Here is a 27,502-nt window from a genome sequence, read left to right as displayed (position 1 = left end):
GTTGGCAGAGGCACAGGACTTTCCTGCACTCTTCATTCTTTACTTTGTCCTCATCTTCTCACACAGATGGTGTTGTTACTCACTCACACACCAGTTATCACTATTTCAGGACCACTTCTCAGTACCTCTCTGGCTACAAGCCCTGGTCAAAGCCACCATCATCAATGGCCACAGACTTCGTGCTCTTCCCCACTGTCTCTTATCCACATGGCAGTCAGAGGGGTCTTTTGGAAACATAAATTAGATTGCGTCACTCTGGCGCACACACAGAGAGGTAGTAGTGTGCTTCCTGAGACCTGAAAGGCCCCGAGAAACCTGGCTCTGGCTTGCCCCCGTGTCATCCCCTCCCACTCTCCCCCTCCCTCTTTCTGCTCTGCCACATGGGCTGTCATCTTGTCCTGCCTGGAACACACCATGCTGGTTACTTGCTGCTCCTTCTATCAAGATGCTCTTCCCACAGATCTCCCATGGCTCCCCTCCTCTTCCCTCGGACCTCTGCTCAGAAAGGCCTTTCCTGACACCTGATGAAAAAAACTCCCCCACCCTCCACACTGTCCCCTTCCCCAGCTTCGTTGTTCTTAGCACTTAATCCTACTAAAATTGCTTCTGTGTTCATTACACTTCTCAGTCTGTGAGGATGGAAATCTCATGAGGGCAGGAACCTTGTCTATCTAGTTCACCCTATATCTTCACAGAAGTTAAGTAGTTATTTACTAGAGGGAAGAAGGGAGGGACAGAGAGGAGGGCATAGAGGGATTGTCTGGTACTAAAATACATAAGAAAATCTGCTACGGAAACAGATCACATCCCTTTCTATGCTCTACTGACTATTTTTTGGTGAGTATTTTCATCTATTTCTATAATTTGTTTTTTTATACTTTTATCTGAAAATTTCTGATTAAAGAACAGAGAAGAATTGCTTAATTTTATTTCCTAGAATTTTCACCCAAAAAAAGATTATCAAAAATATCAAAACAGTGCTGATACAATGGCATGCTGAATTCATAGAGTTCCAAAGAAAAAAAAAAGCCATCAAAAACACTATTGATATAACTGTGGTATTGAGGAGCACATATTTCAGTTGAAAGTATACTAGCAGTTTTCATTACTTTCACTATTACTGATGCAACATTTAACTTGACTTAAATCATATTGTTCATCACAGTAATATTTCCAGCTTTAACAACTGCTTCTTGGCAAATGGTGCTAAGTTTAAAAATCTGGGAAAGAATGACATTGAAATTTACATCTTAAAATAATCATTTTGATACTGTAGTTTCCGTATTAGTGAACTTTCTGCATGACAGGATTCTCTAGGCTCTCCCCTCCCTCAACTGAGAAAGAAAACCACTCGATGGCCCCGGAGGTCCTGCCAGCTCAGTCCTGCCTCATTTCTGTGGTTACCACCAACTGCAGAGAGATCCTTCCAGAGCACCTTTACTGCTGACGCAGAGACGTCCAGAAAGGGCATCCAGAACACAGCTGGGTAATGGGGACCAGAAGACTTCCAGGAGAGAAGTGTGCCACCAGCGCAGGTCTGCAGTGGCCTCAGCAGACTGAGAGCCGAGCCCAAAGATCACTGGGAGGAGTGTTGACCACAGCCGGGCAAGCAGTGAGGGCGTCTTGTCTGCTTGAGTGGTTGGGTGGGGGAGCATGCAAAGGATGGACTTGAGAGGCATTTTAGAGGCAGAACAGAGAGGCTGCCTTTCCAATGCATGAAGGAAGAGAGGATTTGAAAGTGGCTATGAGGAACTCTGGTCTGTTGCCGAGAACCTCTGAAAACACCTCAAAACCAGAGTGATATGAAGACATTCATTATGGGAGAAGGGCATGGAAAAAACTTAATGCATTGTTTACCTTTAGGGATATAATAAACACAAAAACACCAAACAAAAATGAAGGATGAAAATGAAAACACTTTGTGTAAGTATATTTTAATGACACTACTATATATTTTTTTTAAAGATTTTATTTTTTTCCTTTTTCTCCCAAAGCCCCCCAGTACACAGTTGTATATTCTTCGTTGTGGGTCCTTCTAGTTGTGGCATGTGGGACGCTGCCTCAGCGTGGTTTGATGAGCAGTGCCATGTCCGTGGCCCAGGATTCGAACCAACAAAACACTGGGCCGCCTGCAGCGGAGCGCGCGAACTTAACCACTTGGCCACAGGGCCAGCCCTAACACCACTATATTTTTGACTGCACTATTTATTTAGCCACTTTTGACAATTTATCATTTAAAGTAATTATTTTTCCAAAATGAATTTAAAACTTCAAGTTTTGAAGCAACAAAAATCAGTTAACAGCATTTTGGAGCAATTAACAAACTCTCCTGGGCTTCAGAAGAATGATACTGTAAAACACCAGTTATACTTTTTCACAAAACTGTTTGATGATAGTTAAAATGGAAAAATCTACTATTATGTAATATGACTACTTACTCTTAATTCAAGAATAGTTTTGAAACCAATAATGAAAATAAATGAACTATCAAAGTACTGGACACTTACCTTCTTCATAATTCACAGAAACTGTTACAAAAGACTAATCATCACTTTATTGTTAACTTCATAAAGCCACTTAATAAATGGAAGCTTTAACATTTTAATTATTATGTTGAAAAACAGAAACGTCCGTTTTACAATATTAATTAATTTGGAATAAACTTACCATGTCTTTTTATTCATTGTAAGCTCCATTATCATGCGCCTAAAAATAATCAAAACAGCTTTACAAGCATCAACTTGTTCTTTCAAGAGCATGGGAACTTCAGCACATGGTTCCAACAAAAAAACATTTGCAGCATTTGTCAAAAACACCTTAAAATCAACAAATTTTACATTAGAAAACATAATTAAACATATAAATCTGAACAAATTTTGCTTAAAGATAATATTAATTTCACTCTACCAATGTCACCTTTGCATTATTTCAATTAAGGCAAGTGGTACCAACATATACTTAAGATTTTTTTTAGTTCACCTCTTAAAATACTGAGACACCTGAAAGACCTTTCCTAGAAAAAAATTACTATTACTTATTTATATTGCAACTTCAGAAATTCCATGAATCAAAAAAGCTTTTGGGGACTTCTTTTTGACATTGCTTAAAAAAAAGGGGTGGAGGGAGAGAGAAAAAAGGTAAGATAAGATCACCACTTCTGGGTGAGAAATTTTGGGGTGGGAGAAGGGGAGAGGAAGAGGAGTTGTGGTCAGACAGTGGCTAGAAAGAACTATCTGATTACTGTTGAATCTCCCAGCACATAAACAACTTGCTGACAGGAAGCACAGCCAGGCCAGCACCACCCAACAAGGGTGTGGGCCTCTAGGAGCACTGGCGCGCCAGGAAACAGCCAAAGCCACATGATCAACACTGCGCATCTTCCAGGAACATGTATTTTTAATATGAGAACTATATTATGCAGTAGAATATAAAATATAAGTGAATTCTTAATATAAAAACATTTCAAAAAATCTTAGGTAACAACCAACTGCTCTACGTTGTGCCTCAGACCTTTAGGATAAAGTTCACTGTTCTCTACCATCAGGGGTATTTTTGTAGAAGATTGTGAGAAGCGCTGATTCAGGTTATGATATAGTAAGTTACTGTTTAGGGGCATGTAAAATAACAATATTTTACCATTTACACAGATGACACTAGTGACCCCTCAATTTAGGAGATTTTGAGTTGCCAACCTAGATGAGGGTAAATCTGCTCCATCTATCTACAGCTATATTCTCTCTTAGGTCTCCTTTGTGTTCAACAGTCCAAACTCAAAAATCTGGGAACAAACAGAGCCTCTTTGGCTCACCTGTGGATGGAAATCCATTAACACAACATCTCAAAATAGATGCACAAACTGACCAGAGAAATTAAAATGAACACACTTGAGGCCAGCCCCGGGGCCAAGTGGTTAAGTTCATGCGCTCCGCTTCGGCAGCCCAGGGTTTCGCCGGTTTGGATCCTGGGTGCGGACATGGCACCGCTCATCAGGCCATGCTGAGGCGGCATCCCATATGCCACAACTAGAAGGAGCCACAACTAAAAAAATATACAACTATGTCCCGGGCGGCTTTGGGGAGAAAAATGAAAAATAAAATCTTTAAAAAAAAAATGAACACGCTTAAAAGTCAAGTGGGTGAACTAAAATGTTGACAGCCTCTAAGATTACCTTAAAAAAGTATCATGTCTCAATTTTCTAGGAAGAATTACTAAATAAGTGCTATAATAGTGGATAATAGATAACAGCAATCATGAAGAACTTACTAGCCTTCAAGCAAGAAAAAGAATTTTTTGACTAACAAACTACAGCAGTTTTACTGACTTTATTTTTTAAAGATGTATGCCATAGATGACATATTGCCATGCAGATCAGTTTAATTCAACGTCTTTAGCTTCTTGATTTGAATTTGAAATTACTGCATATTCCCAAGTAAAAGTGAAGAGTCTCCATATATCACACTTCGTTCACTTTGCTTTGTTAAAAACATCAACATGGTAATTCCGTAATTTCTTATTACCACATTAGTATCAGTTAAGGTAAAAATAAATAAAATTAATATGTCCAAATTAGACTTGTCAAAAGCAACTACAGAAGAGTACTATCTTATCAAAGCTCCATTTGGCCACTTTCTCCTAATGAACCACATAAAGGACCAAGGTACTGGATACAATGAGAACAAAAACAGCTATTTAAATCCAAACTAAATATTTTTTAAAACTAGAGCTATAAGCAAGTAGAAAATTTTTTTCTTGGTTCATCCAAGCAGATGTAACTTATCCTTTCAGAAAACAAATAACATTCTTCTGAACCCAGGGAGATAACTGGCATCCACAATCCCACTGGCTGACAGTGGGATGGCTGAGGGTGGCAATCTGGCAATCAACTTGGAGGAAGGGGGCTACTGAGGGACACAGGGCAGGGAACCCTGCAAGTATTTCTCTGGTGAGGACACAGGTTATAATTATGAGCTGCACCGAAGTTCTTTGAAGCTACTTAAGTAAAATCATCTTGATTTTTTTAAGTTAATTTAAAATTATTTGCTGATTTGATTTTTGAAAAATGAGAAAATTCATTAGTTAGCGTATTACACTGCTAAGTAACTTAAAAAGGATACCATGATAAGGAATCCTATCAAGAGACAGATTTTAGAAATATAGTGTCATTTAAAACTGGGTACCATGCATGCCATGCCCAGGCCATCCCAAGACTCCATGCCTGGCCTCTGTGTGGGAGGCCTAACTGGACATTGCTACAAACATGTTTACGGGATGGAGGGCATGCCTGGCAGCAGGGGAAAGAGAGGCAGCCTGTGTTTTCACTTATGTTCTTAACAACCTTCAAGCTGAATGGGACCCAAGAAGTAATCTCCCAATCTCCATCTTTGAAATAAAATCCTGAAGTCGAGGGAGACTAAGTGATGAGCCAAAGTTATTATTTCCAATGTCCTTAAATGGTATCGGTTCTATTTCATATATTCATTCAGATAAATATCTAAAAATTAATGGATTAATCATCATTCTTCATAAACACAGGTAATTTTTAAGAGGACTATTACTTGTAAGATTAAATAATCACCATGCTGGTCTTGCAAATTAGAGTCTGGGTAACTAACTACCCATATGTGTTCAGAAGATACATTTAAGATTTAAATCTTAGTCCTTTTACATTCACTATATAATAATTCCTCTTTAAAAAACTGCAACCAGTTCTTACGTCTCCTTTGACTAGAAAAAAAATTTTTTCAAATTGAAAGTGAGAAATCAGGAAGAAAACTCAGAACGAGAATTTAAGAGCTATTTACTGACAGATGGTTAAAAATACCACCATACATTATACAATGTTACCCTAATAAACAAAATGTTCAAACCAACTCCAACTGGGGGCATGTCGTCTCTGGCTGCACACGTACCTGCAGCATGGCCTGGGCCCCGGCTCTCACATTCTTATTTTCCTCCTCTGCCACACACCCTCTGTTCACCGCATTTGTGAAGGAGTAGGTTCGTCCCCAACTGGAAGATCGCTTATGACCGGAACTTTCAGACGAGGTCTTTAGAAAATAACAACCAGTTAACAGAGGGGGAAGAAGCACACATTCGCATATTTAATTCCTCACACTCACCAGAATTTATGAGAATATGGGTTCTAGGAGGACAAGTCTTTTTCCATTGTGTTCACTACTCTACCTTTAGCACCTAAAATAGTTCCTAGCATTCAGTATGTGCTGAAGAAATAAACAAACGTCCAATGACTGAATGAGCATGTAGTACTGACCTTTAATATGTATGATAAATTCCATTTGCTTATTTTACATTTTAACTTCATGACTAGTTATTAGAATGACTTCACCAATATTAAAAAATCAAAATTATGGAATTAATACAGATATTTAAAAGTGATATGTCTTTGGTTACAAATATGTTTAAATGTTTGTTGTTAATTGCTGTGACAAACCCTGACTTTTAGAAATAATTTCTCAGACTAGATTCCAAAACAGAATGTGTAAATATACATATATAAATATGACTTAAGCTTCTTTTGTGTTTCAGGAACAGGTCCCACTCTGTTGTTTTAGATTTACCCAGCCTCTAGACTTATCCAACATGAACCGAAAGGCCCATTCCAGCAGCACTGGTTCTCTGAGGAGCACCCAGCCACACAGCGAGGCTTACCAATGGGGAAGGTAACACTCGTCACTGGGTTAGTCCTTTCAAGTGGGTATCATAATGACTGTTTCTGGTACAGGCCACTGCACAAGAAAAGGCTGCCCAAACATTCTAAATTTAGTTTCTCAAATGCTAATTAACATGTCAACGATAAGGCAGTGACATTTTTAGTCTCATATAGAAACATGTAAAATATGATGGTTTATTAAACAACTCTCACATGATGGTGAATAACAAAGCTTCAGTGCACATGTGAGCCTAGCCTGCAGGTTAGGAGATGACAGACAATCCTGAATAGAGCACAGAAGCAGCCTCACTGAGGCAGGTCCTCACGGAACTCAGCAACTAGAGAACATTAGACACAACAAAAAAAAAGATCCAACTGCCTATGTCCCACCGACTGGGACCCTTGACTGAGCAGGTATGCTTTGCTTAAAAATATAGACTCCCAACTGAAACAATAAGTGATAAAATATTACCTCCTTGTTGTCAGTCTCTGAAAATTCTAATTTTTCAGAATCTTCTTGGGCAACTTCTTTTTTATCTGGTTCCTCCATGAACACAGGTTTGTCCTGGAGGATCCACTTTCTGTACACTTGAACTACTTTTCTTGTTACAGCTATGTCACAGGAAGGCAATAAAAACGCCTAAAATGAAAAGAGAAAATTTCCTTTAACTCCACACAAGCTCAGATCAATAAAGAGCCACAAAATAGACATTTCCATTGGCCATCACCAATTTCAGACTTTCCTTTGAAACATAAGGCTTGTGAATATACTACACAGAGCCACATATTGTTGTGCACACCAAACTTATCTGACAAAAAAAGGTATTTTCATAATTGGGCCAGAAAACATAATGCAATTTAAAAATAACTTCCATCTTCTGAATAATTTTTCCACAAGAATAATCAAAATGCACACCTATGCAGATATTTTAATTGGCTAAAGAATAATAATTGTACAACTGGGAACTTTTCCCAATGAATCAGAAATAGATTATAAGAAAACAGACACACTAGTACAGCCAGTTGCAGCCAATTGCCACATCTCTTCCCAACTCCAGGTTCAGTGACTTGACGTTGGTAGCCTGAATTCGCCACGGCAGGAGTATTTATACCATAGAAGTAGGCAAGTGCTACCAATCAGGGCTCTTCTTTTCTTGTCTTTTTTTGCCTTTTTCCTTTCCTTATCTTTCTCTTTCTTCCTTTCCCTTCCTTCTTTCTTTCTTTCTCTCCTTCTTCTTTCCAACCTTTCCATCCTTTTTTGAGATCCAGTTGTTCAACATTTACCAGCACACCAATGAGGACAGATACCGATGTAATGAAAGCCACTGGCCAGCTGTAGCACTGTGCATACTTATGCAAACTTTTTATCATTCAAGAATCCCCTTACACATCTGAATTAATGTATAGAATAAGAATTTTGATTTAATGTGATAAGATTCCAAAAATGTAAACAAAAATGTAAAGGGGAAATGCATTTGCTTTTTGAGTGCCAGCTTTAAGGAATATTTCTATACGAGGGGTGAACACAAAGGAGAGGTACTCAACACTCCTATAATTGCTTTAATTCCATAGATGAAGAATTAAGTTCAGGCTCAGAATACCTGAGATATTTCCCAAGCTTACAAACTTAGTTAGTGATGAATCCAAGTCTTGATCTCAAGGTTCAGAGATTTGCTTTAATATCATCCTCAAGGTTCACGCTACAGGATCCAGTTACAGGCAGATTTCACTGTAACAAGGCTTTGTGCAATATACACATTTTCCATAGATAGTGGTCATGTCACATCAAACTTCAGAATAGAGGAGTTTGTGTTATAACAAGGCTGCAATGTATCCATATATCAAATATTTGGACTCACATCTTAATAAAGATCAATAAAGACAAGAATATGACAAAGTACAATGGTGCTCATTTTAGTTTTGTTCCAAAATTTTATTACAAATATTTTCACATATATAAAAAGTTGAAAATCTTTTACAGTTAACATCCATATACCCACCCTCTAGATTCTACCATTAGCATTTGTATATCTGCTTTACCACATAGCTATCTGTCAATCCTACCCCTCTCTAACCTTCTTTCAATCCATTTTATTTTTGATGCATGTCAAAGAAAGCTGCAGATATCAGTACATTTCACTCCTAAACATTTCAGCATGCATATCACTGACTAGAGTTCAAAATTTATTTATTGTACTTTAGGTAAAATTTATAAACAATGAAATGTACAAATCTTAAATGGATGATGAGCTTTGACAAATGTAGACAACTATGTAACCCAAATCCAGTATCAAGGTATATCATGTTATACTCCTCCCAGAAAGCAAATATAAATCATCTCTGGAGGAAAATAAAATCACAGTAAAACCAAAATTACTTGCACAGTCTGGCTAGTATGATATACAGCATCTTAAAAAATCAGAAATATGAGAAAAGAAGTCAATATTAACACAATCACAATAAAAATTAGACAATAGTTTAAACATATATGAAATCTAGATAAAGAACCAGAAAAAGATATAAATGAAATTGAAACATGAAATAAACAAAACTAAAAACAGCATATATGAGTTGACAACAGAATGGACATAGCTGAAGAGAAAACAGAAGAAAATATCCAGAAGGAAGCACAGAGAGACAAAAGGATGGCTAAATCAAAAGCTAAGGTAAGAGAGAGAATACAATGAAAAGGTTATCCTATGGTTGGAGATGCAGAAGGAAAGAAGATTAGTAAGAAGGGGCAGAAACAATATTTGAAGAAAGAATGGCTGAGAATCTTGCCAAAATTGATAAAAGATATCAATCCACAGATTCAACAATCACAAAGAAATACAAGCAAGATAAACACAAAGTATATTATGGGAAAACTGCTGAAAACCAAAGACAATCAGAAAATCTTAAAAGCAGCCAGAGGAAAACAGACACATTTCCTCCAAAGGAGCAATCATGTAACTTAGCATAACTTCTCAAAGAAACAATGGAAGCCAGAAACAAAAGAATGAAATAGTCAATGTAAAGAAAGAACACAGGTACCTATGCAGAATTTAGCACCACACAGAATATACTTCAAAAACGAAAGCAAAATATAGACATTTTCAGATAAGGAAATAAGAAAATCTGTTACCAAGGGACTTGATCTAAGAGAAATACTAAAAGTTATTCTTTAGGCAGAAGGAAAATAATGCCAGGTCAGAGATTTGGGAAGGGAAAAAATGCAACAAAAAAGGGTAATTATTTGAATAAATCTAAATGAATAAAATATATATGAATAAAAAGAAAAAACCTGAGTAAAATATAGTTCTGAAATAGATTATACATATATATTATATTTTCATAATATGGATTTCAAATACATAATAATGGCATATAAACTGACAAGGCGCAAATGGAGCTAAAGTGCATATTAAGAGGGTAAAACTTGAAATTGACGCAAGATTTCAAGTTAGAGATGTGCGTTGTTAGGCATTAAAGTATTACAAATGAGTATAAAAATATTAATCTAGAAGAGAAAAATGGGATGCTAAAAACCATCAGTCTGAAAGAATTCAAGACAACTAGAAAGTAGAAAGTAAGATAGTAAACTTAAATACAATTACAGCAGTTGTCATGTTAAATGTAAATAGAATAATGCTCCAATCAACAGACAGAAATTATATGGTTTAAATAAATTTTTAAAACAATTCAATTTTAAAAACTATACGCCATTTATAAGAGGACATCCAAAACATAAGAATATGGAGAGGTTGAAAGTAAAAAGTCAGAAAAAGATACATGATGCAAACACAAATCAAAAGAAAATTGGTGGAGCTAAATTAAGATCAGGTAAGATCGACTTTGAGGCAAAAAGGCATTACTAGAGATAAAGAGAGAAAACTTTTCAAAGGAACATATAGTAATTTTAAATCTGTACTGCAACTAATAATTTTGCCTCAAATATATATATAGGAAATACTGATAGACTTTGAAGAAAAATGTGGATAAATCTACAGCCATAGTAGAATAATCTCAGTAACTGGTAGAACAGCAGTCAAAAAATATGAAGAGCAGAGAGCTGAACCCATACTTCATACCTTCCCATCTATCCTCCATGACTCAACCTCTCAGATTTTTCATCTCTTTGTCTCTCTGAGGTGCATTCAGGATAATTTCTTCAGATCTATCATCCACTTTATTCTCTCTTGAGCTGCATCTAATCTGCTATTAAACTTATCCTTTGAAGTTTTCCTTTACTATTTCAATTATTACATTTTTTTCACTTCTAGAAGTTCTATTTTTTCCTATTCAAATCTGCTTAGTCTGGTTTCACTTTTACCTGTCTCTGTCCATGGCTGCCTGCCTGCCTGTCCATCTAGATCTGCCTGCCAAATTCTCTGTCTGCCTGTCTGCCTGCACCCACCCACCTGTACATCTTCACCTCCCTGTTTATTTCCACCTCTGCCAGCTGGCCTTTCTCTACCGATCTGTCTGTTCTTCTACGCCTGCCTGCCAGTTTATATCTATCAGCTCATCTGTAAGCCCTTCCTGTCTGTCTGTCAGGCTGCCTTCTGTTTACATCCTGTCTTACCCTTTCCCCTTTGCCCGTTTCTTGCCTATCTATCTAGCCAGGCCAGCAGCCATATATACACATAGAAATACCTAGAATGAGCTCTTCTAACATTAATAGTGGTTACTTAAATTACTTAAATGGTAGTGTTTTGAGTGATTTGCTTTTGCTTTCTTCTCCTCTACAATTACATATAGAGAGAGATTGTTTATCTAATGAACATTCATCTTTCTTTAACAAAAATAAAGTTGTTCTTTAAAACAAAACAACCTAATGAATAAAGATCCTTTAGAGCACTGCCTTGAACTTTTCAGACCATAAACTAAGATATTTTACAGAAGGATAGCTGCCTTTGTATATACAGTATATACATAAATAAATCAGAAGTTTCACGAAGAAATTCTAATCCTTACAATATGCACTGCACTATGAAATGTTTTGGTCTATTTTATTCTATTCCATTATTTTTTTTAAAATACTAGTTTTTGACCCACTAAGTAGATTTTATGACCTACAAATGGTCACAACAGGCAGTCTGAAAAACACCAGATAGAAGACAAATTTCCAATGGAGCAACCCAGAGACTAGAACTGCCCTACCTGAAGCACTCCACCACTGCTGGCCTCCTGCTGGGGGTGGCAGGAAACTGAGGCTGCCCTGAACCTTGCAGAACCTCATCTCCCCTCAGTTACTATTTCCACCACCTTCATCTCACTGAACCATCCAGTCCAAGATGACTTGCACCATTGTCCCTGCTGTGAGCCTCCCTGCTTCCAGGGGCCACTCATCTGCATTTATTCCCATGTCACACACGTGGACATCTGATCTTCTGCTGTCTCACACGGTTCTCTAGTGTGAGAACACACTTACATCCCCACTGAGAACATGCACTTCTTGAATATGCATTTTAAACTTTAATAGCCTTGAGGCTTAAATAGTCTCTGAATACTTTAACTTAAAATTGAAAAAGACTATTAGAAAAGAAGTCACATTTCGTGCTCCATAAAAGAAAAATTCTTCATTGATCAAGGGAGGGCAATAGAATGCAATGTTAAAACCCATGCCCCCTTTCCTAAATGTCTCTATTTCGGTATTTTAACAATGTATAATACTCATATTTTAAAGTTCAAATATACACTTTCAAACTAGATTTGATTAAGAATAAATATAAAATGTAAATAAAATGTTTTTGAGCTTCATGGCACATAGATGTCTCATAACTTCAGTCATAAGTAGTCTGCAGTCACCTCAATGACTCAGCTACTTCCAAATTAAATTTAGATTGGATTTAGGGTTTAGACTGAATTTGGAATTTAGAGCACACTAATGTCATGAGTAGAATGTCAATAATGGATGCAGATAGAACTATGTGTATGATAAGTTGACAATTATACAATAAAGGTAAACCATATCAACTTAGCACACTGCAAAAAACTGAAAAGCTTTGTCAAAGATATCTAGTCTTATATTTTAAGCATTTTCATCCAAGAATTTAAAACATTACTATAGAACAGAGTCAGCAAACTATGATCTAAAATCCAAATCCAGCCTGCCACTTGATTTTTGTAAATAAAGTTTTATATGAAACAGCCATGCTTATTTGTTACATACTATCTACGGCTGCTTTCTCACTACAAAGGCATAGTTGAGTAGTTGCAACTCAGAGAGCAACCCAGAGTCCATATGATCAAGAAAGCCTAAAATATTTACTATTTGGCCCTTTACTGTAATAAAGTGTACTGACCTGTGATCTCTATCATATGTCCTCTAGGATCTCGACTATTTCAATTCAAATTAAATCTTTACCTTCCATGTGTACAACAGGAACACGATTATAGCAACATTAATGGAGGGAATAGGATAGATTTTTAAATCATGGACTATTATAACAAAAGAATATTTTGGCAGCACAGTGTGTACAGTATAGATTTAAAAGGGATGACACAGAAGCTGTGCGGCTCCAAGGAGTGTGCTGCTAACCATGGTCAAAGGAAAAGGAGAGAAAGTGAGTGAGAGAGCCCCCTGCATGACTTGCCCAGTGACGGCTCACAGAGAAGCTGACAAGGAGCTCAGAAGGGTGAAAATAAATATGTACGTAAGAACACAGGTCCCTTTAAAGAAGCAGTCAAATCAAGAGGAGATGCTGATGTTAGGGAAGGAAACAAGATAAGGTTTGGCCTTGTTATCATTAAGATACCACAACAATGACAGATGAGACTGCAAGTGGGCATTTTAAAGGGCAAGTGTGAAATTAAGAAGTGAGATCTGGACAAAAGGCTTGATTGGGAATCATATGCCACAGTGGTTGATGGCACCGGGCAAGCAGTTGAAGGCCCCAAGGAGGCAAGTATGGAGTTACAGAAGCAGAGGTTCAAGGCCAGAATCTTGGCTAACTCTGGTAATTTGGAGTGAACAAAAAGGACCAAAAAATGAAACAGAAGAAGACACTGTCAGGGAATGAGAAGAACCAAAGCAGTGCTGTGCCACAAACATCAGGGAAACATTACATAAGGGGAATTTTAATTGCAGATTCAACACATTTTCTCAAGTGAAACTTTCGTGTTCATTAAAATACAAAATATGGTAAAACCTCTAGATTGCTGTGGATTCTACTGGGAGTTTCATTCCTGGTTGACTTCTTTTTAATGAAAGTCTCAGAAGCAAAGGGTTCATTACTCACTATTTGGAAATCTTGCCTCTCTGTAAAAAGGTCTTCATGGTGCAGGTGCACCGCTCGTATGTGTGCAGCAGTCTTCCTGCTCTCACCAATAACACGTCTCTGCCATTTGAGGGTGTCACCTTCTGTTCTAGCGCATAGACTAAACAACCATTCCCCTATCATACACAAGCCCCCACCAAAAGAGCCATGTTCTCTGTTTTCCGGGACACCAGTACCACGATGCAGGTGGTTAGTGGCTCCAGCCCAGGCTACAGAGCTACTGTCTTCTCAACTACATCAAGGGTTCTGCTTCTGCTGTCAGATGGCTATAGCTCAGAGTTTCTCCACAGCAGCCACTACTGACAGTTTGGGCCAGATTGTTCTTTGTCATGGGTTGGGGGGAAGCTGTACTGTGCTTCTGGATATTTAACAACATACTGGGCTGCTATCCACAGATGCCAGTAGCACTGCCCACCCCGACACTGTGATAACCACAATGTCTCCAGACGTTGCCCAATGTCCCCTCGGGGGAAAGATCAGGCCGAGCTGTCACCCATGGCTGCTAATCATTGCCCCAGCCTCTGATCTCTTCTGTGTTCTTCCCTTGCTTGAACCGTTTTGCTGTTTGCACTTGTTCTTCCCAACACCTTTTTACCCACCAGTTTCCACTATAGGTCTGTTATTTCAATGTCTCGGCCTCAAATCCTTTCTTCCCTTTTATTCCTTTTCTCACTCACCTTTTTCCTCTTAAGACATAAATACTTCTATCATGTGTGTTGCCATATTCCTTTGCAGCGAAAGTAGAACTGTTTGCAGAAACTTGCAGCTCATTAGAGAGCTCCCCAAGGCCCGGGAAACACTGCAGCCTCAGGCTCGTCTTTGCTACGTTCATTTATTGATGAGCATTCAAGAATGGCTTTCTTCCCATGTAACTCTCAGTTGAAAGTTTATTATGGAAACATGAGGGTATTTGTGGGATGATTTTGCTCAACTATGGAATTTTCCCTCCATATGTAGGAATTTTAGAAAAACTTTATTTTTTTAATTTTGTTTTTATAGCAGTAACATTGGATTATAACTTATATAACTTCTTTCAGATGTACATCATAATACCTTTCGAATTCTCTGTAGATTATATCATGTTTACCAATCAAAGACTAATTATAATCCATCACCACACACATGTGCCTAAACACCCCTTTCCTCCTCCTCCCTCTCTCCTTCCCCTCTGGTAACCATCAATCCAATCTCTGTTGCTATGTGTGTGTTTGTCGTTGTTTTTATCTTCTACTTATGAGTGAGATCATACAGTATTTGACTTTCTCCCTCTGACTTATTTCACTTAGCATAATACCCTCAAGGTCCATCCATGTTGTCACAAATGGCTGGATTTCATCCTTTCTTATGGCTGAGTAGTATTCCATTGTGTATCTATACCACATCTTCTTTATCCATCCGTCCCCTGATGGGCACCTAGGTTGTTCCATGTCTTGGCTACTGTGAATAATGCTGCAATAAACATAGGGGTGTATGTATCTTTATGCATTTATGTTTTCAAGTTCTTTGGATAAACACCCAGCAGTGGAATAGCTGGATCATATGGCAGATCTCTTCTTAATTTTCTAAGGAAACTCCATTCTGCTTTCCATAGTGGCTGCACCAGTTGGCACTCCCACCAGCAGTGTGCGAGGATTCCCTTGCCCCCACATCCTCTCCAACACGTGTTGTTTCCTGTCTTGTTAATTATAGCCATTCTGACCAGAGTGAGGTGATATATCATTGCAGTTTTGATTTGCATTTCCCTGATAATTAATATGTTGAACATCTTTTCATGTGCCTGTTAGCCATCCGTATATCTTCTTTGGAGAAATCTCTATTCAGATCTTTTACTCATTTTTTAATTGGCTTGTTGGGTTTTTTCTTGCTGAGATGTATGAGTTCTTTGTATATTTTGGATATTAATCCTTTATCTGACATACAGTTTGCAAATATCTTCTCCCAATTGTTAGGTTGTCCTTTCCTTTCATTGATGGTTTCCTTTGCTGTGCAGAAGCTTTTTAATTTGATGTGGTCCCATTTGTTTACTTTATCTTTTGTTTCCCTTGCTCAGTCAGACATGATACATGAAAATATGCTAAGACCAATGTCAAAGAGCATGCTGCCTATGTTTTCTTCTAGAAATTTCATGGTTTCAGGTCTTACATTCAAGTCTTTAATCCATTTTGAGTTGACTGATGTTTGTGCACAGTGTAAGATGATGATCTACTTTCATTCTTTTGCATGTGGCTGTCCAGTTTTTCCAACACCATTTATTGAAGAGACTCTCCTTTCTCCATCGTATGTTCTTGGCTCCCTTGTCGAATATTAGCTGTCCATAAATGTGTGGGTTTATTTCTGGGCTCTTGATTCTGTTCCCTTGATCTGTGTGTCTGTTTTTGTGCCAGTGCTATGCTGTTTAGGTTACTCTAGCTTTGTAGTATATTTTGAAATCAGGGGGTGTGATACCTCCAGCTTTGTTCTTTTTCCTCAGGATTCCTTTGGGTATTCGGGGTCTTTTGTTGTTCCACATAAATTTTAGGATCCTTTGTTGTATTTCTGTCAAAAATGTTTTTGGAACTTTGATAGGGATGGCATTGAATCTATAGATTGCTTTAGGAAGTATGGACATTTTAACTATGTTAATTCATCCAATCCAACGGCACACGGAATCTTTCCATTTCTTTGTTTCTTCATTTTCTTTCAACAAAGTTTTAGAGTTTTCCGTGTACAGATCTTTCACTTCTTTGGTTAAGTTTACTCCTAGGTATTTTATTCCTTTTGTTGCAATTGTAAATGGGATTGTATTCTTAATTTCTCTTTTTGCTACTTCGTGGTTAGTGTATAGAAACCCAACCGATTTTTCTTACGTTGATTTTTTACCCTGCGACTTGACTGTATTCATTTATTATTTCTGAAAGTTTTTAGTGGATTCTTTAGGGTTTTCTATGTATAAAATCATGTTGCCTGCAAATATGGCCGTTTCACTTCTTATTTTCCAATTTGGATCCCTTCTATTTATTTTTCTTTCCTGATTACTCTGGCTAGGACTTCCAACACTATGTTATTAAATAAGAGTGGTGACAGTGGGCATCCTTGTCTGGTTCCTGTTCTTAGAGGGACAGCTTTCAGTTTTTCTCCATTGAGAATGATATTTGCTCTGCATTTGTCATATATGGCCTTTATTATGTTGAGGTATTTTCCTTCTATACCCACTTTATTTAGAGTTTTTATCATAAATGGATGCTGTGTCTTGTCAAATGCTTTCTCTGCATCTACTGAGATGATCACGTGATTTTTATTTCTCATTTTGTTAATGTAGTGTATCACACTGATTGATCTGCAGATGTTGAACCATCTGTGCATTCCTGGAATAAAACCCACTTGATCATGATATATTATCTTTTTAATGTATTGTTGTATTCAATTTGCTAGTATTTTGTTGAGGATTTTTGCATTGATGTTCATGGTGATATTGGCCTGTAATTTTCTTTTTTGTGTTGCCCTTCTTTGGTTTTGGTATCAGGATAACGTTGGCTTCATAGAATGACTTAGGAAGTCTCCCTCCTTTTCAATTTTTTGGAACAGTTTGAGAAGGATAAGTATTAAGTCTTCTTTGAATGTTTGGTAGAATTTACCAGGGAAGTCATCTGGTCCTGGACTTTTATTTTGGGGGAGGTTTTTGATTACTGTTTCAATCTCCTTCCTGCTGATGGGTCTATTCAAATTCTCTACTTCTTCTTGATCCAGTTTTGGAAGGTTGTATGACTCTAAGAATTTATCCATTTCTTCTAGATTATCTAATTTGTTGGCATACAGCTTGTCATAGTATTCTCTTAGAATCTTTTGTATTTCTGAGGTGTCTATTGTAATTTCTCTTCTGTCACTTCTGATTTTATTTGAGACTTTTCTCTTTTTTTCTTGGTGAGTCTAGCTAAAAGTTTGTCAATTTTGTTAATCTTTTGGTTAGTTTTTTAATTAATTTTTTCTGTTGTTTTTTTAGTCTCTATTTCATTTATTTCTGCTCTGATTTTTTTATTCCTTTCTTTCTGCTGATTTTGGGCTCTCTTTGTTCTTCTTTTTCCAGTTCCTTTAGGTGCACTGTTAGACTGTTTATTTGGGATTTTTCTTCTTTGTTGAGATAGGCCTGAATTGCTATAAACTTTCCTCTCAGAATCGCTTTTGCTGTATCCCATAAATTTTGGCATGTTGTATTTTCATTTTCATTTCTCCCTAGGTCTTTTTTTGGTTTCTCCTTTGATTTCTTCATTGACCCAATCATTGTTCAGTAGCATTTTTTTTCCATCTCCACATTTTTGCAGCTTTTCTGATTTTCTTCCTGTAGTTGATTTCTAGTTTCGTACCTTGATGGTCAGAAAAGATGCTTGGTATTATTTCGATCTTCTTAAATTTATTGAGACTTTTTTGTGGCCTAATATGTGATCAATCTTGGAGAATGTTCCATGTGCATTTGAAAAGAATGTGTATTCTGCAGTTTTTAGATGGAATGTTCTGTATATATCTACTAAGTCCATCTGGTCTAAAGTGTCATTTAAAGCCAGTGTTTCCTCATGAATCTTCTGTTTGGATGATCTATCCATTGATGTAAAGTGGAGTGTTAAAGTCTCCTACTGTTATTATGTTACTGTCTATTTCTCCTTTTAAGTCTGTTAATAGTTGCTTTATATATTTAGGTGTTCCTATGTTGGGTGCATAGATATTTACAAGCATTATATCTTCTTGTTGGATTGTTTCCTTTATCATTATGTAGTGCCCTTCTTTGTCTCTTGTTACAGTTTTTGTTTTAAAGACTATTTTGTCTGATATAAGTATTGCTTGCCCTGCTTTCATTTCTTTGCCATTTGCATGGAGTATCTATTTCCATCCTTTCACTTTGAGTTTATAAGTGTCCTGAGTTCTGAAGTGTGTCTCTTTTTTTCAGCATATATACCAGTCTTGGTTTTTTATCCCAAAAACATAATTTAAAAAATCACAAAAGAATGAAAACCACAACACTCTACATGACAAATTAAAAGCAGGATTAGAGGGATCATTATTCTGTCCTGTAATTTAGCCCAATTCATCAATGGTATTTCTTGGAGTATTATGATTAAAAGAACAAGAGCAAATATCTCTTCAATTTCATGAATTTATAACACACACATACACACACTAACCTGGCGAAATACTTCATTGACAAAATTGACATAACCTCGTGTTGACAAGAGAATCCGCTGCACCATTTCATACACGGTTCGGTGCTCTTCCTCAATGCTACAAAGGCTAGAGTTGCTGAGTCTTCGGTCAGACAAGGTGCTGCTGTTAGAATGGCTTTTGTCCTGCTCTGTGGGCCCGCCACCATCCATCTCCGGCGCCTTCTCTTGCCCCGCACCACCACTAACAGTCTGGAAGAAAGTCATTACCACTTCTGAGTAACCCTCTTTGACACTCAAGAACACCTACCAAAACTGAAGACTTGCTTTATTTTAAAGAACTCTTGTTTCCATCAACTTGACAACAAGCTGGAAACCAGCGCTACTCAAAGCACAAGGGGCTCCAGGATCTATATTTACCAATTTTACAGTTCACCAACTAACCCCTCCCTGACTCAGTTGTTTTAACAGGAAAACTACTAAATTATTGCAGGGAGGAAGGCTGTGAAGATTTATCAACCTGGAAAGTTTAATTTACATTTGTAGAATCACAGAATAGATTAATGTGTAAATGAATTTATATTATCATCACCTTTGGTCTCTACACTTCAGCACTTACTCTATGGTCACAAAGATTTGAAAACTTGGTGGATTTTTTGCAGCCACAATGTGGGAAGCATCATTTGATTCTTAAGACAAAGTGACACCTTGATGGAGGAATGCCAATATCTTTAAAGGGTATTTTATGAGAAGAACCTTGATCTGAGTTTTATATTCATAATCTCAGATCAAACTTAATATATTTATAAAACCTTAAATATTTAGAAGAGTTTAACAACACAAAGAAATAAAATAATTCATGCAATGACTCACAAAGTTTAACACTGTTCTGCTCTCATTCCTCCATAGAATTAAAGGTTTCCACCAAACATAATACATGTATAATTATGCTTCATCTTTGTAAATTCTACTATTATTCTTTTAAGTGTCAAAAATATATACTCCAAATACCACTAAAACTCTACCCACGGTGAATATTTTGTACAAGAAGTGATAAGATATGAGTAATATAAAATAGTAATTTCAGTGACTACCAAAGACCGTTTGAAAGCAAAGTAGATATCCAAATAGTAATCTCTGGGAAAATTAATGGAAGATTAAATTTATAGTAATTTTTCTCTTTCTGCCTTATCTATTAAGCCTGTGTGGCTTATCATGTCACACTGTGAGATGAGCTATCCTATAATAATTAGTTCATCTTTTTTTTTTTTAAAGACTTTATTTTTTCCTTTTTCTCCCCAAAGCCCCCCGGTACATAGTTGTGTATTCTTCATTGTGGGTTCTTCTAGTTGTGGCATGTGGGACGCTGCCTCAGCGTGGTCTGATGAGCAGTGCCATGTCCGCGCCCAGGATTCAAACTAACGAAACACTGGGCCGCCTGCAGCGGAGCGCGCGAACTTAACCACTCGGCCACGGGGCCAGCCCCTAAAATTAGTTCATCTTTTTGATGGATCAACTATCTTCCATAGAAAAATAAAATTTTACTCATTTTTACTGATACATGTTTTTTTCATCTGTAAAGCATGGAGGTTGGATTAAGCCTAACATCTTTTGCAGCTCAATAACCTGTGACTTTTTGATCAATAAGTCCTATCCATTTTCCCCACAGGTCAGAAAAGAAAAAAAAAACTCATGTACATACACACATATGTAGCAAATTAAAAATGGCCACAAATTCTTTGACACTCCTTCCCTAGAGAACCAAAATCTACATCCCCTCCCTTTGACCCACATGTACTGTGCAACTGTGTTAACCAGTAGAATAGAATGGAAGAGACCTGTATCAGTTTCAGGCCCAGGACCAAGAGGTAGACAGTTACCACTTCCTATCTCTTGGAAGATTTGCTCTTGGAGCCCTGAGCAGCCAGGAAAGAAGTCTACCTAGCCTGCTAGAGAGACGACATGGAAAGGGAGGCACAGTTGAGCCCAGCCTTCCAACTGCACCCACCAAAGTAAAAGGCATATGAATGAAGTCATCTTGGACCCTCCAGACCAACCAGTTGCCAGCTGAAGACTACCATCCATTGACTTCAGTTAGTGCCACAAGAGGCAAGAAAGGATTGTTGTTTTAAGCTACTGAGTTTTGAGGTCATTAGATAACTACTTAGATAACATAACAATTAGATAAAACTAAAATAATGTACATAAAGAATGAAGTTTAAAGGCACCAAGTCATTCAAACAATGAGCTGTTATCCAAACAGAACATAGCAGTAGCATAGATGGATTTCTCATCATGCCATAAATTGAAAACTACTTCTCTTGATAAAAGGATGCTTTTCTTAGCCTCTCCTAGTCCACTCATCTACAAAAGGCTGCCTTCCAAAAACATCTATATGTTTTGACAGATACTGATAATTATAGCAAGTAATAAGAGTAAAAACAAACTGATAATCCAAGTCTACTCATTTCTTGTCTCTTTTACGAAGATTTATAGTACGAGCATGAATAAGAATTAACCACAGAAAGAGGTCCATTTTGCGCCCACTACATTCAAGCTGGAATTCTCAATGACTATTAGTATTAGTTGATTTCAGTGGTAAACGCAAAGATGACTTTCACTTCTTTGGTGTATGAAGCAACCTTAGTCAGTGAAACAGACATATCTGCTTGGACCAGGCCTGCGCTGCCGTGGCTCAGGAAATTGCATGATACAAACTGTCACTTAATCCTTCCCCTCTACCCTCCCTACCACCCTGGTTTCTTCTCAACCCACAGCTCACACTGAGACTTGTTCACCCTCAGGGTCAGGTTAAATGAGGAGATCCACAAAGCAGGTGTGAAACAAGAGGATGTAACTGTAACTCTGTTGGTGATGCCTAATGTCACTCAATCCCCCAGTGGTGACTCACCTACATTGTTGGGGGCAGCACACATTTGCCTTGGTAGAGCTTAAGAACACAGAGAGCACTACAGTGGTAATCAACAAACAAATGAGTTTGTACAATATACAAACTCCTGTAGGGTTGTCAATTTGTGTGATTCCCTTTTTCTAACTGTTCATCCCACAAAATACAATTTCAGGAAACCCACAGCCCATGAATCACTGAAGGGCTGGTTCAGAATTAGTAAAAGTGGTACTTTAATAATATAACTAAAGAGTTATTATGCAGGTAAATGTGATCAACTGTCTTAGCATCTCAAACTTTCTTTTCCATTCCCTAACGGACTTGAGTTTTAATGTTTAATTCATGTGCATACAGAACTGGTAAAAACAGTTACTGCTAAAATTTTTAAATCACCACTCTGCTTTCTCTAATGTACTATCTCATACAAAATGAATTACTAAGGAATAATACTTCACTGAAAACATTTTCATCTGAGGCACGAAGAATTTCTGCATCAGTGCAGATTTAAGAGGAGGACTGTTGTTGCCAACACAGTATGGGATGTATGAGCAGCTGTATTTTCATTCTCTCATGAATGACACCACTGAACAAGAAAATCTGTTAAACCAGATTGTCCAAGTGGTAAGTAAGCTAAGTCTAGAAGATGCACTAATTCCTTTTCTCCCTGGTGAAAAACATTGTCAAAGTTATTAGTTCTAGATCAAAAAGAAGTAAATTCACTTTGGAAAAAATACCTCATACATGACATTTAATGTAGTAATAGTGGCAAACGTGTGAACTCTATTTGGAAGCAGTACTTAAAAGACTGTTTTAAAGGGCTTTTATAAGAGCAGCATATTCTTTGAAAAGAGATTTTAGATTGCCTGACTTGGACAGTAATATTCACTTTACATGAGTAAAATTACACTAAATTTGAAACTTCAAACAAAAACTTTCAGAAGACAAATGCAATTATATGTGCTTTTTATTCCTGTAACTCCATTTCCAAAATTTAATATTCAATTGTTTAAATTGCTGCTTTTTCTCACATACAATGTAAATGAAGAGTAGAACATAGGAGAGACATGAGATGAGGTGGGAAACACAGCAGCAAGGCAGAGAAAGGAATACAGGAAACAACTGGTTCACTGAATAATGACTGCCCCCAAAGATGTCCCTGCCCCAGTCCCAGAACCTTTGACTATGTTACCTTACCTGGCAAAAGGATCTTAGGAGGTGTGGTTAAGTTAAAGGTGTTGAGATGGGAAAATTATCCTGGTTTATCTGGGTGGCCCCCGTGTAATCACAAGGATCTGTAAGGAGGCAGGAGGATCAGACCCAGAGAAGGTGATGTGAAGATGGCAACAGGGAAAAAAGGTGATATGATGATGGGCCATGAACAAAGGAATGCAGCCTCTAGAAGCTGGACAAGGCAAGAAAACAAATTCTCCTCTAGAGCCTCCAGAAGGAACACAAACCTGCCCACACTTTGATTTTATCCAACTGAGACTGATTTTGGACTTCTGAGTTCCAGAACTGCAAGATAATAAATTTGTGTTGTTTCAAGCCACTAAGTTTGTGACAACTTGCTACAGTGGCAATAGGGAACTAATACAACAACAGTCTCTACAATGGCAGTGGCCATTTCTAGGTGCAGCCACCTGCAGGGCATGGTAGCAGTGGGCACAGATGGTTGTCTGCCTAGCATCCATGCCCCCTCCCTAACAAAACGTCAGTGCTCCTCGTACCTGACTCACAGGAAGCTGACGCCATCCAAGTACCAGGGGAGCATTCTGTTTCATGGAAGCCAATCACAGCCCTCCTCTGCCATTCAAATAGCCAGCTGTAAGCCAATCAGTGCCTTGTTACTGTTCTAGGAGAGGCCAAGTAACCTAAATTCTTCCACTCAGACAAAAGGGAAGGCCTTCATATTTCAGATTGTCTCTGTAATTGAACAAAAATAACAGTGCCCCAGCTGCTGGCAGCCATCTTGTAATCATGGGGGAATCGAAGATAAACCAGCCAGAGGGAAAAGGGCAGAGAAGAGAAGATTGCGAAGAATCATAGAGCATGAGTGAACCATATTCTCAGCCACCCTCATCATGAGCTTCTTTCATGAGATTAAAATATTTCTTTTATATTTAAGAAAGCTGGAGTTCTGGGATCTTTTTTTTCTGTTAAGATAATAGAACCATCCTAATTGATTCAGGAGGTCAGGCCCTTATGACACTGAAAAAGCTAGATAATGAAAGTAGATGACTCACAAGTGTGAAGAGTCAACTACAGGAAAAAATTAGAACCTTAAAGCAGTGGTTAATTTGCTATTCTTGCTACTTATCATCATCTAAACATATTTTTCAAGAATGAGCAACTTATTTTCAATAAATCCAGGTGACGGTTTTCTGAAATTTTGAAACCAGGTAGGAAAAAGTTACATCCTTTAAATAGACTGTTTTGAATTGACTGAACAATCACACGAAATGTAATGTAAAGTTTATCAAAGAGTGTGACTGAATGTCTTATATATAATTTCATGCAAGTGTTTGCGTGATGATTTTTAGTTTTTGTCTACCTGGTGCATGAATAAAGGTCTCTCATCATGCTTCAGAACTGTGTTTCCCTGACTGCTGGTGAAATCGGGGGCATTTTTATTTCCTCTTCTGTGAACTTCCCTTTCATCTCCTTTGTCCATTTTTCAACTGGGTTGTCTTCTTATCAATTTTTAGGCACTCTTTACAGCACGAATATGAACTCTTTTAACAGCCATGATGTTACAAATGCTTTTCGCAGTCTATTGCGTGGGTGTGGCTTTATGCTATCTTTTTGACACGTAAGTATTCTTCTATTTTTTTAAATAAAGCTGAATCTCATTTCTTCTATGGCTTCTGGGTCTTATCTCTACCTAAGTTGGTCTCCCACTTCCCAAATTTATACATTCCCCTAGATTTTCTCCTAAGTTCTTCATATTTTTGTTTTTATATTTAGACATTAAATAAATTTAGACCTTAAATCTATCTGGCATTGGTTTATGTATGTAAAATGAAGCAAGGTTCTGAGAAAGAGAGAGACAGACAGACAGGTTCTTTCAGCTTTCAGGGCTATAAATTAGATTAGATATTCAATGCTAATCTCAGTCTCACTCCCTTGAAGGAACCTCTGGTTTCTGTCTGGAAGTCTGTATAATTTTTCCTTAATCCCTGAAAGTCAAATGTCTGTTTAAGTTTGTGTCTGTTTAGCTAATTCTTCCTGGGACTCAAAAACCTCTTCAGTCTAAGGCATCACCTTTTTTCAGCTCAGGTTAACTATTCTTTTTATTAGTTCAATTACTACTTCTCATTCTTTTCTTCTTCTGCCCTCACAATATTTGTAAGTCTGGACCTATCCTCCAGTCTTATTTATTAATTCCTGATTTCCACCTCTTTGAATTTTTGCTCAGTGTTGTGGGATATTTCTTCAGAAAACCAATTTTGTTCTCAGCAGTGATCATTACCTTTTCCAGGTCACCTACTAAATTTTTAAATTAAGACACTTAAGGTTTTAAATTTTAAACTTTCTTTCAGCAAGTGTTTTGTTCTTACTGCAATTCTATCTCCCTCAGACTTCTTTGAAAATAAGTTCCTCCGGTTCTTCAGTCAATTCTTGTCAATGGAGCCACGTGCTCCTCCTTCAAGGTACTAACTACCCCTCAGGTGTGTGTACTCTCAGCTAGGGCCAAGGTCACACTTCTGGAAACTCCAGGAATCAGCAAACCTGCACTAAGTGGCCCATACTTCCTATGCCTGCTCTTGGGAACAACATAAAAAGCACACAAAACCACAACCCCTCTGTGCAGTGTCTGCTCTCTGGCTTCCACAAGTGGTCCCGCTCTACCCAGCGCAAAGTCCCGCAGCAACTCAGCCTGCTGGGAAAGCCCAATTTGTGTCTAACCAAGGCCAGCCATAGAGAGAAGGCACCACAGGCCCCATAAAGAAGAGGTCTTCACCAAAGGCCTTGAGGAGAGGCAGCCTTCTCTTCCAGGGACCCCCATCATGGCTCAACAACCACCCTGAAACCCTGAGCTGCTAATCCACTCCTTCCCTTGAGATCCAGAGGGCACCTGACAGTCTCACAGGTGCTCTCTATGGCCCACTTGCATGATTCCTGAGGGCATTCCAGGTGCTGGGAACTGGCGAAGGTAAAATAGGTCCCTGGTCTTATGCTCAAAAGTGACTGGTACTTGAGTGAAGGAGAGAAAATGAGAGGAGGCCAGGAGTGTGCACACAACAGCCATCTTCTCAGAACGCCTCCCTCGCCACAAGATTGCCTCATCGTGGCAATGCCAAGAGAGCACAGCAAGTGCCTGTAACTCACAGCTTCCTCTGAAACCTCAGCATTACACAGCACACCAATAAAATCAAGTCCCTATAACCAACAACCTGTAAAAACCCAATAACCCTAATAATCAATTTCTCTGGTATGTGTTAGTGTGTTATTACAAAAGTATTAGGAGATAAAAAGATGATGAGTGACATACCTGTATGATTTTAGGCAACACATCAACTCCATTTTTAGTGTTTTGTGTTGTAGTTAGATACTTTTTTTCCAAAAAGAAAGTTACAATCCACTTAATAAAAACAACCCGAGCTGCCATGTATGGAATTTTTGTACTGTAAATGTTTTCATTGTCTCGAGTTGTAGTAACGTACACTGGCTTTGGTCTCAAATGGGGGATGTCTGGAAGAAAAAAGAACACATGATTAGGTTAGTGGATCTTAACATTATATAGCCCCTATAAATGTTTCAGTTTCCAATTAAATAGACATATATTTGGTTGTTTAAATAGCAACTAAGATTAAAGAACCAGAAAGGATTAAAAGTGGCATCTTGTGGTCGACTCATTTCTGGTTCCACCTTGCGATCTGACCAAGACGAGGTAGTGGTAATAGTGACTGTTCACTTACAACTATGATATATAGCTGTGGAAAAACTAAGCTGATCTTTTTAACAAATTTGAGAAATTACATGTGACTGTAATAGTGAAAATCTTTTTACATGTTAAAACTAATTTAATCTTACTTTATGACTGGAACAAATGTAAAAGCATGCATAGACATTTTCATCATTTTAGGCATTTTAACATCCAACACTACACTAATCAAATCCTTTTCCCTTTAAATGAATCCAAAGAAACAGAATCAGTATAATCTACTTCATGTCTGAAAGAATTCAGAAAGTCATATTTCATCTTTGAGGTGTCGGACACCACAATTTTCAAAGAATTAATAGGAGGTCCATTTCTCATTCTTTAAATTCCATAATCAATATGACAATTCTATGGCATTGGATTTGAGATACTACTTGCTGTAAGTCCAACTCTCTTACTAATTTTTCTACACCTGTAGGTAGCTGCATGTACCTGCAGAAAAATTCTCAGCAAATAACTTTTAATTTCAGAATATTAACAATATACTATGTTTCCTACAATGAATATAGACTACTTATGCAATCAGAATTTTTTAAAAAAATACCCACAGAGATATAGCTAACAAAATACATATCCAGTACCCCCACAAGT

At 37.6% G+C, this 27,502-nt stretch overlaps 1 protein-coding gene across 14 annotated transcripts in view; it reads right to left on the bottom strand.

Moving 5' to 3' along the window:
• Positions 1-27,502, bottom strand: part of RALGAPA2 (Ral GTPase activating protein catalytic subunit alpha 2) — a 323,319-nt gene that overhangs the window by 218,838 nt on the left and 76,979 nt on the right. For all 14 annotated transcript variants that reach the window (XM_070588734.1, XM_070588729.1, XM_070588728.1 and 11 more), the window contains 5 exons: positions 26,462-26,661; positions 19,086-19,313; positions 7,143-7,310; positions 5,910-6,047; positions 2,668-2,816 (listed from right to left, as the gene is read on the bottom strand). In XM_070588734.1, coding sequence (XP_070444835.1) covers positions 2,668-2,816; positions 5,910-6,047; positions 7,143-7,310; positions 19,086-19,313; positions 26,462-26,661 — 883 coding nt within the window. The remainder of the gene's footprint in view (positions 1-2,667; positions 2,817-5,909; positions 6,048-7,142; positions 7,311-19,085; positions 19,314-26,461; positions 26,662-27,502) is intronic.

This window comes from Equus przewalskii, chromosome 21 (genome assembly GCF_037783145.1).
Source record: "Equus przewalskii isolate Varuska chromosome 21, EquPr2, whole genome shotgun sequence".
Classification (NCBI taxonomy): Eukaryota; Metazoa; Chordata; class Mammalia; order Perissodactyla; family Equidae; genus Equus; species Equus przewalskii.
This window is presented reverse-complemented; position numbering and strand designations above follow the sequence as displayed.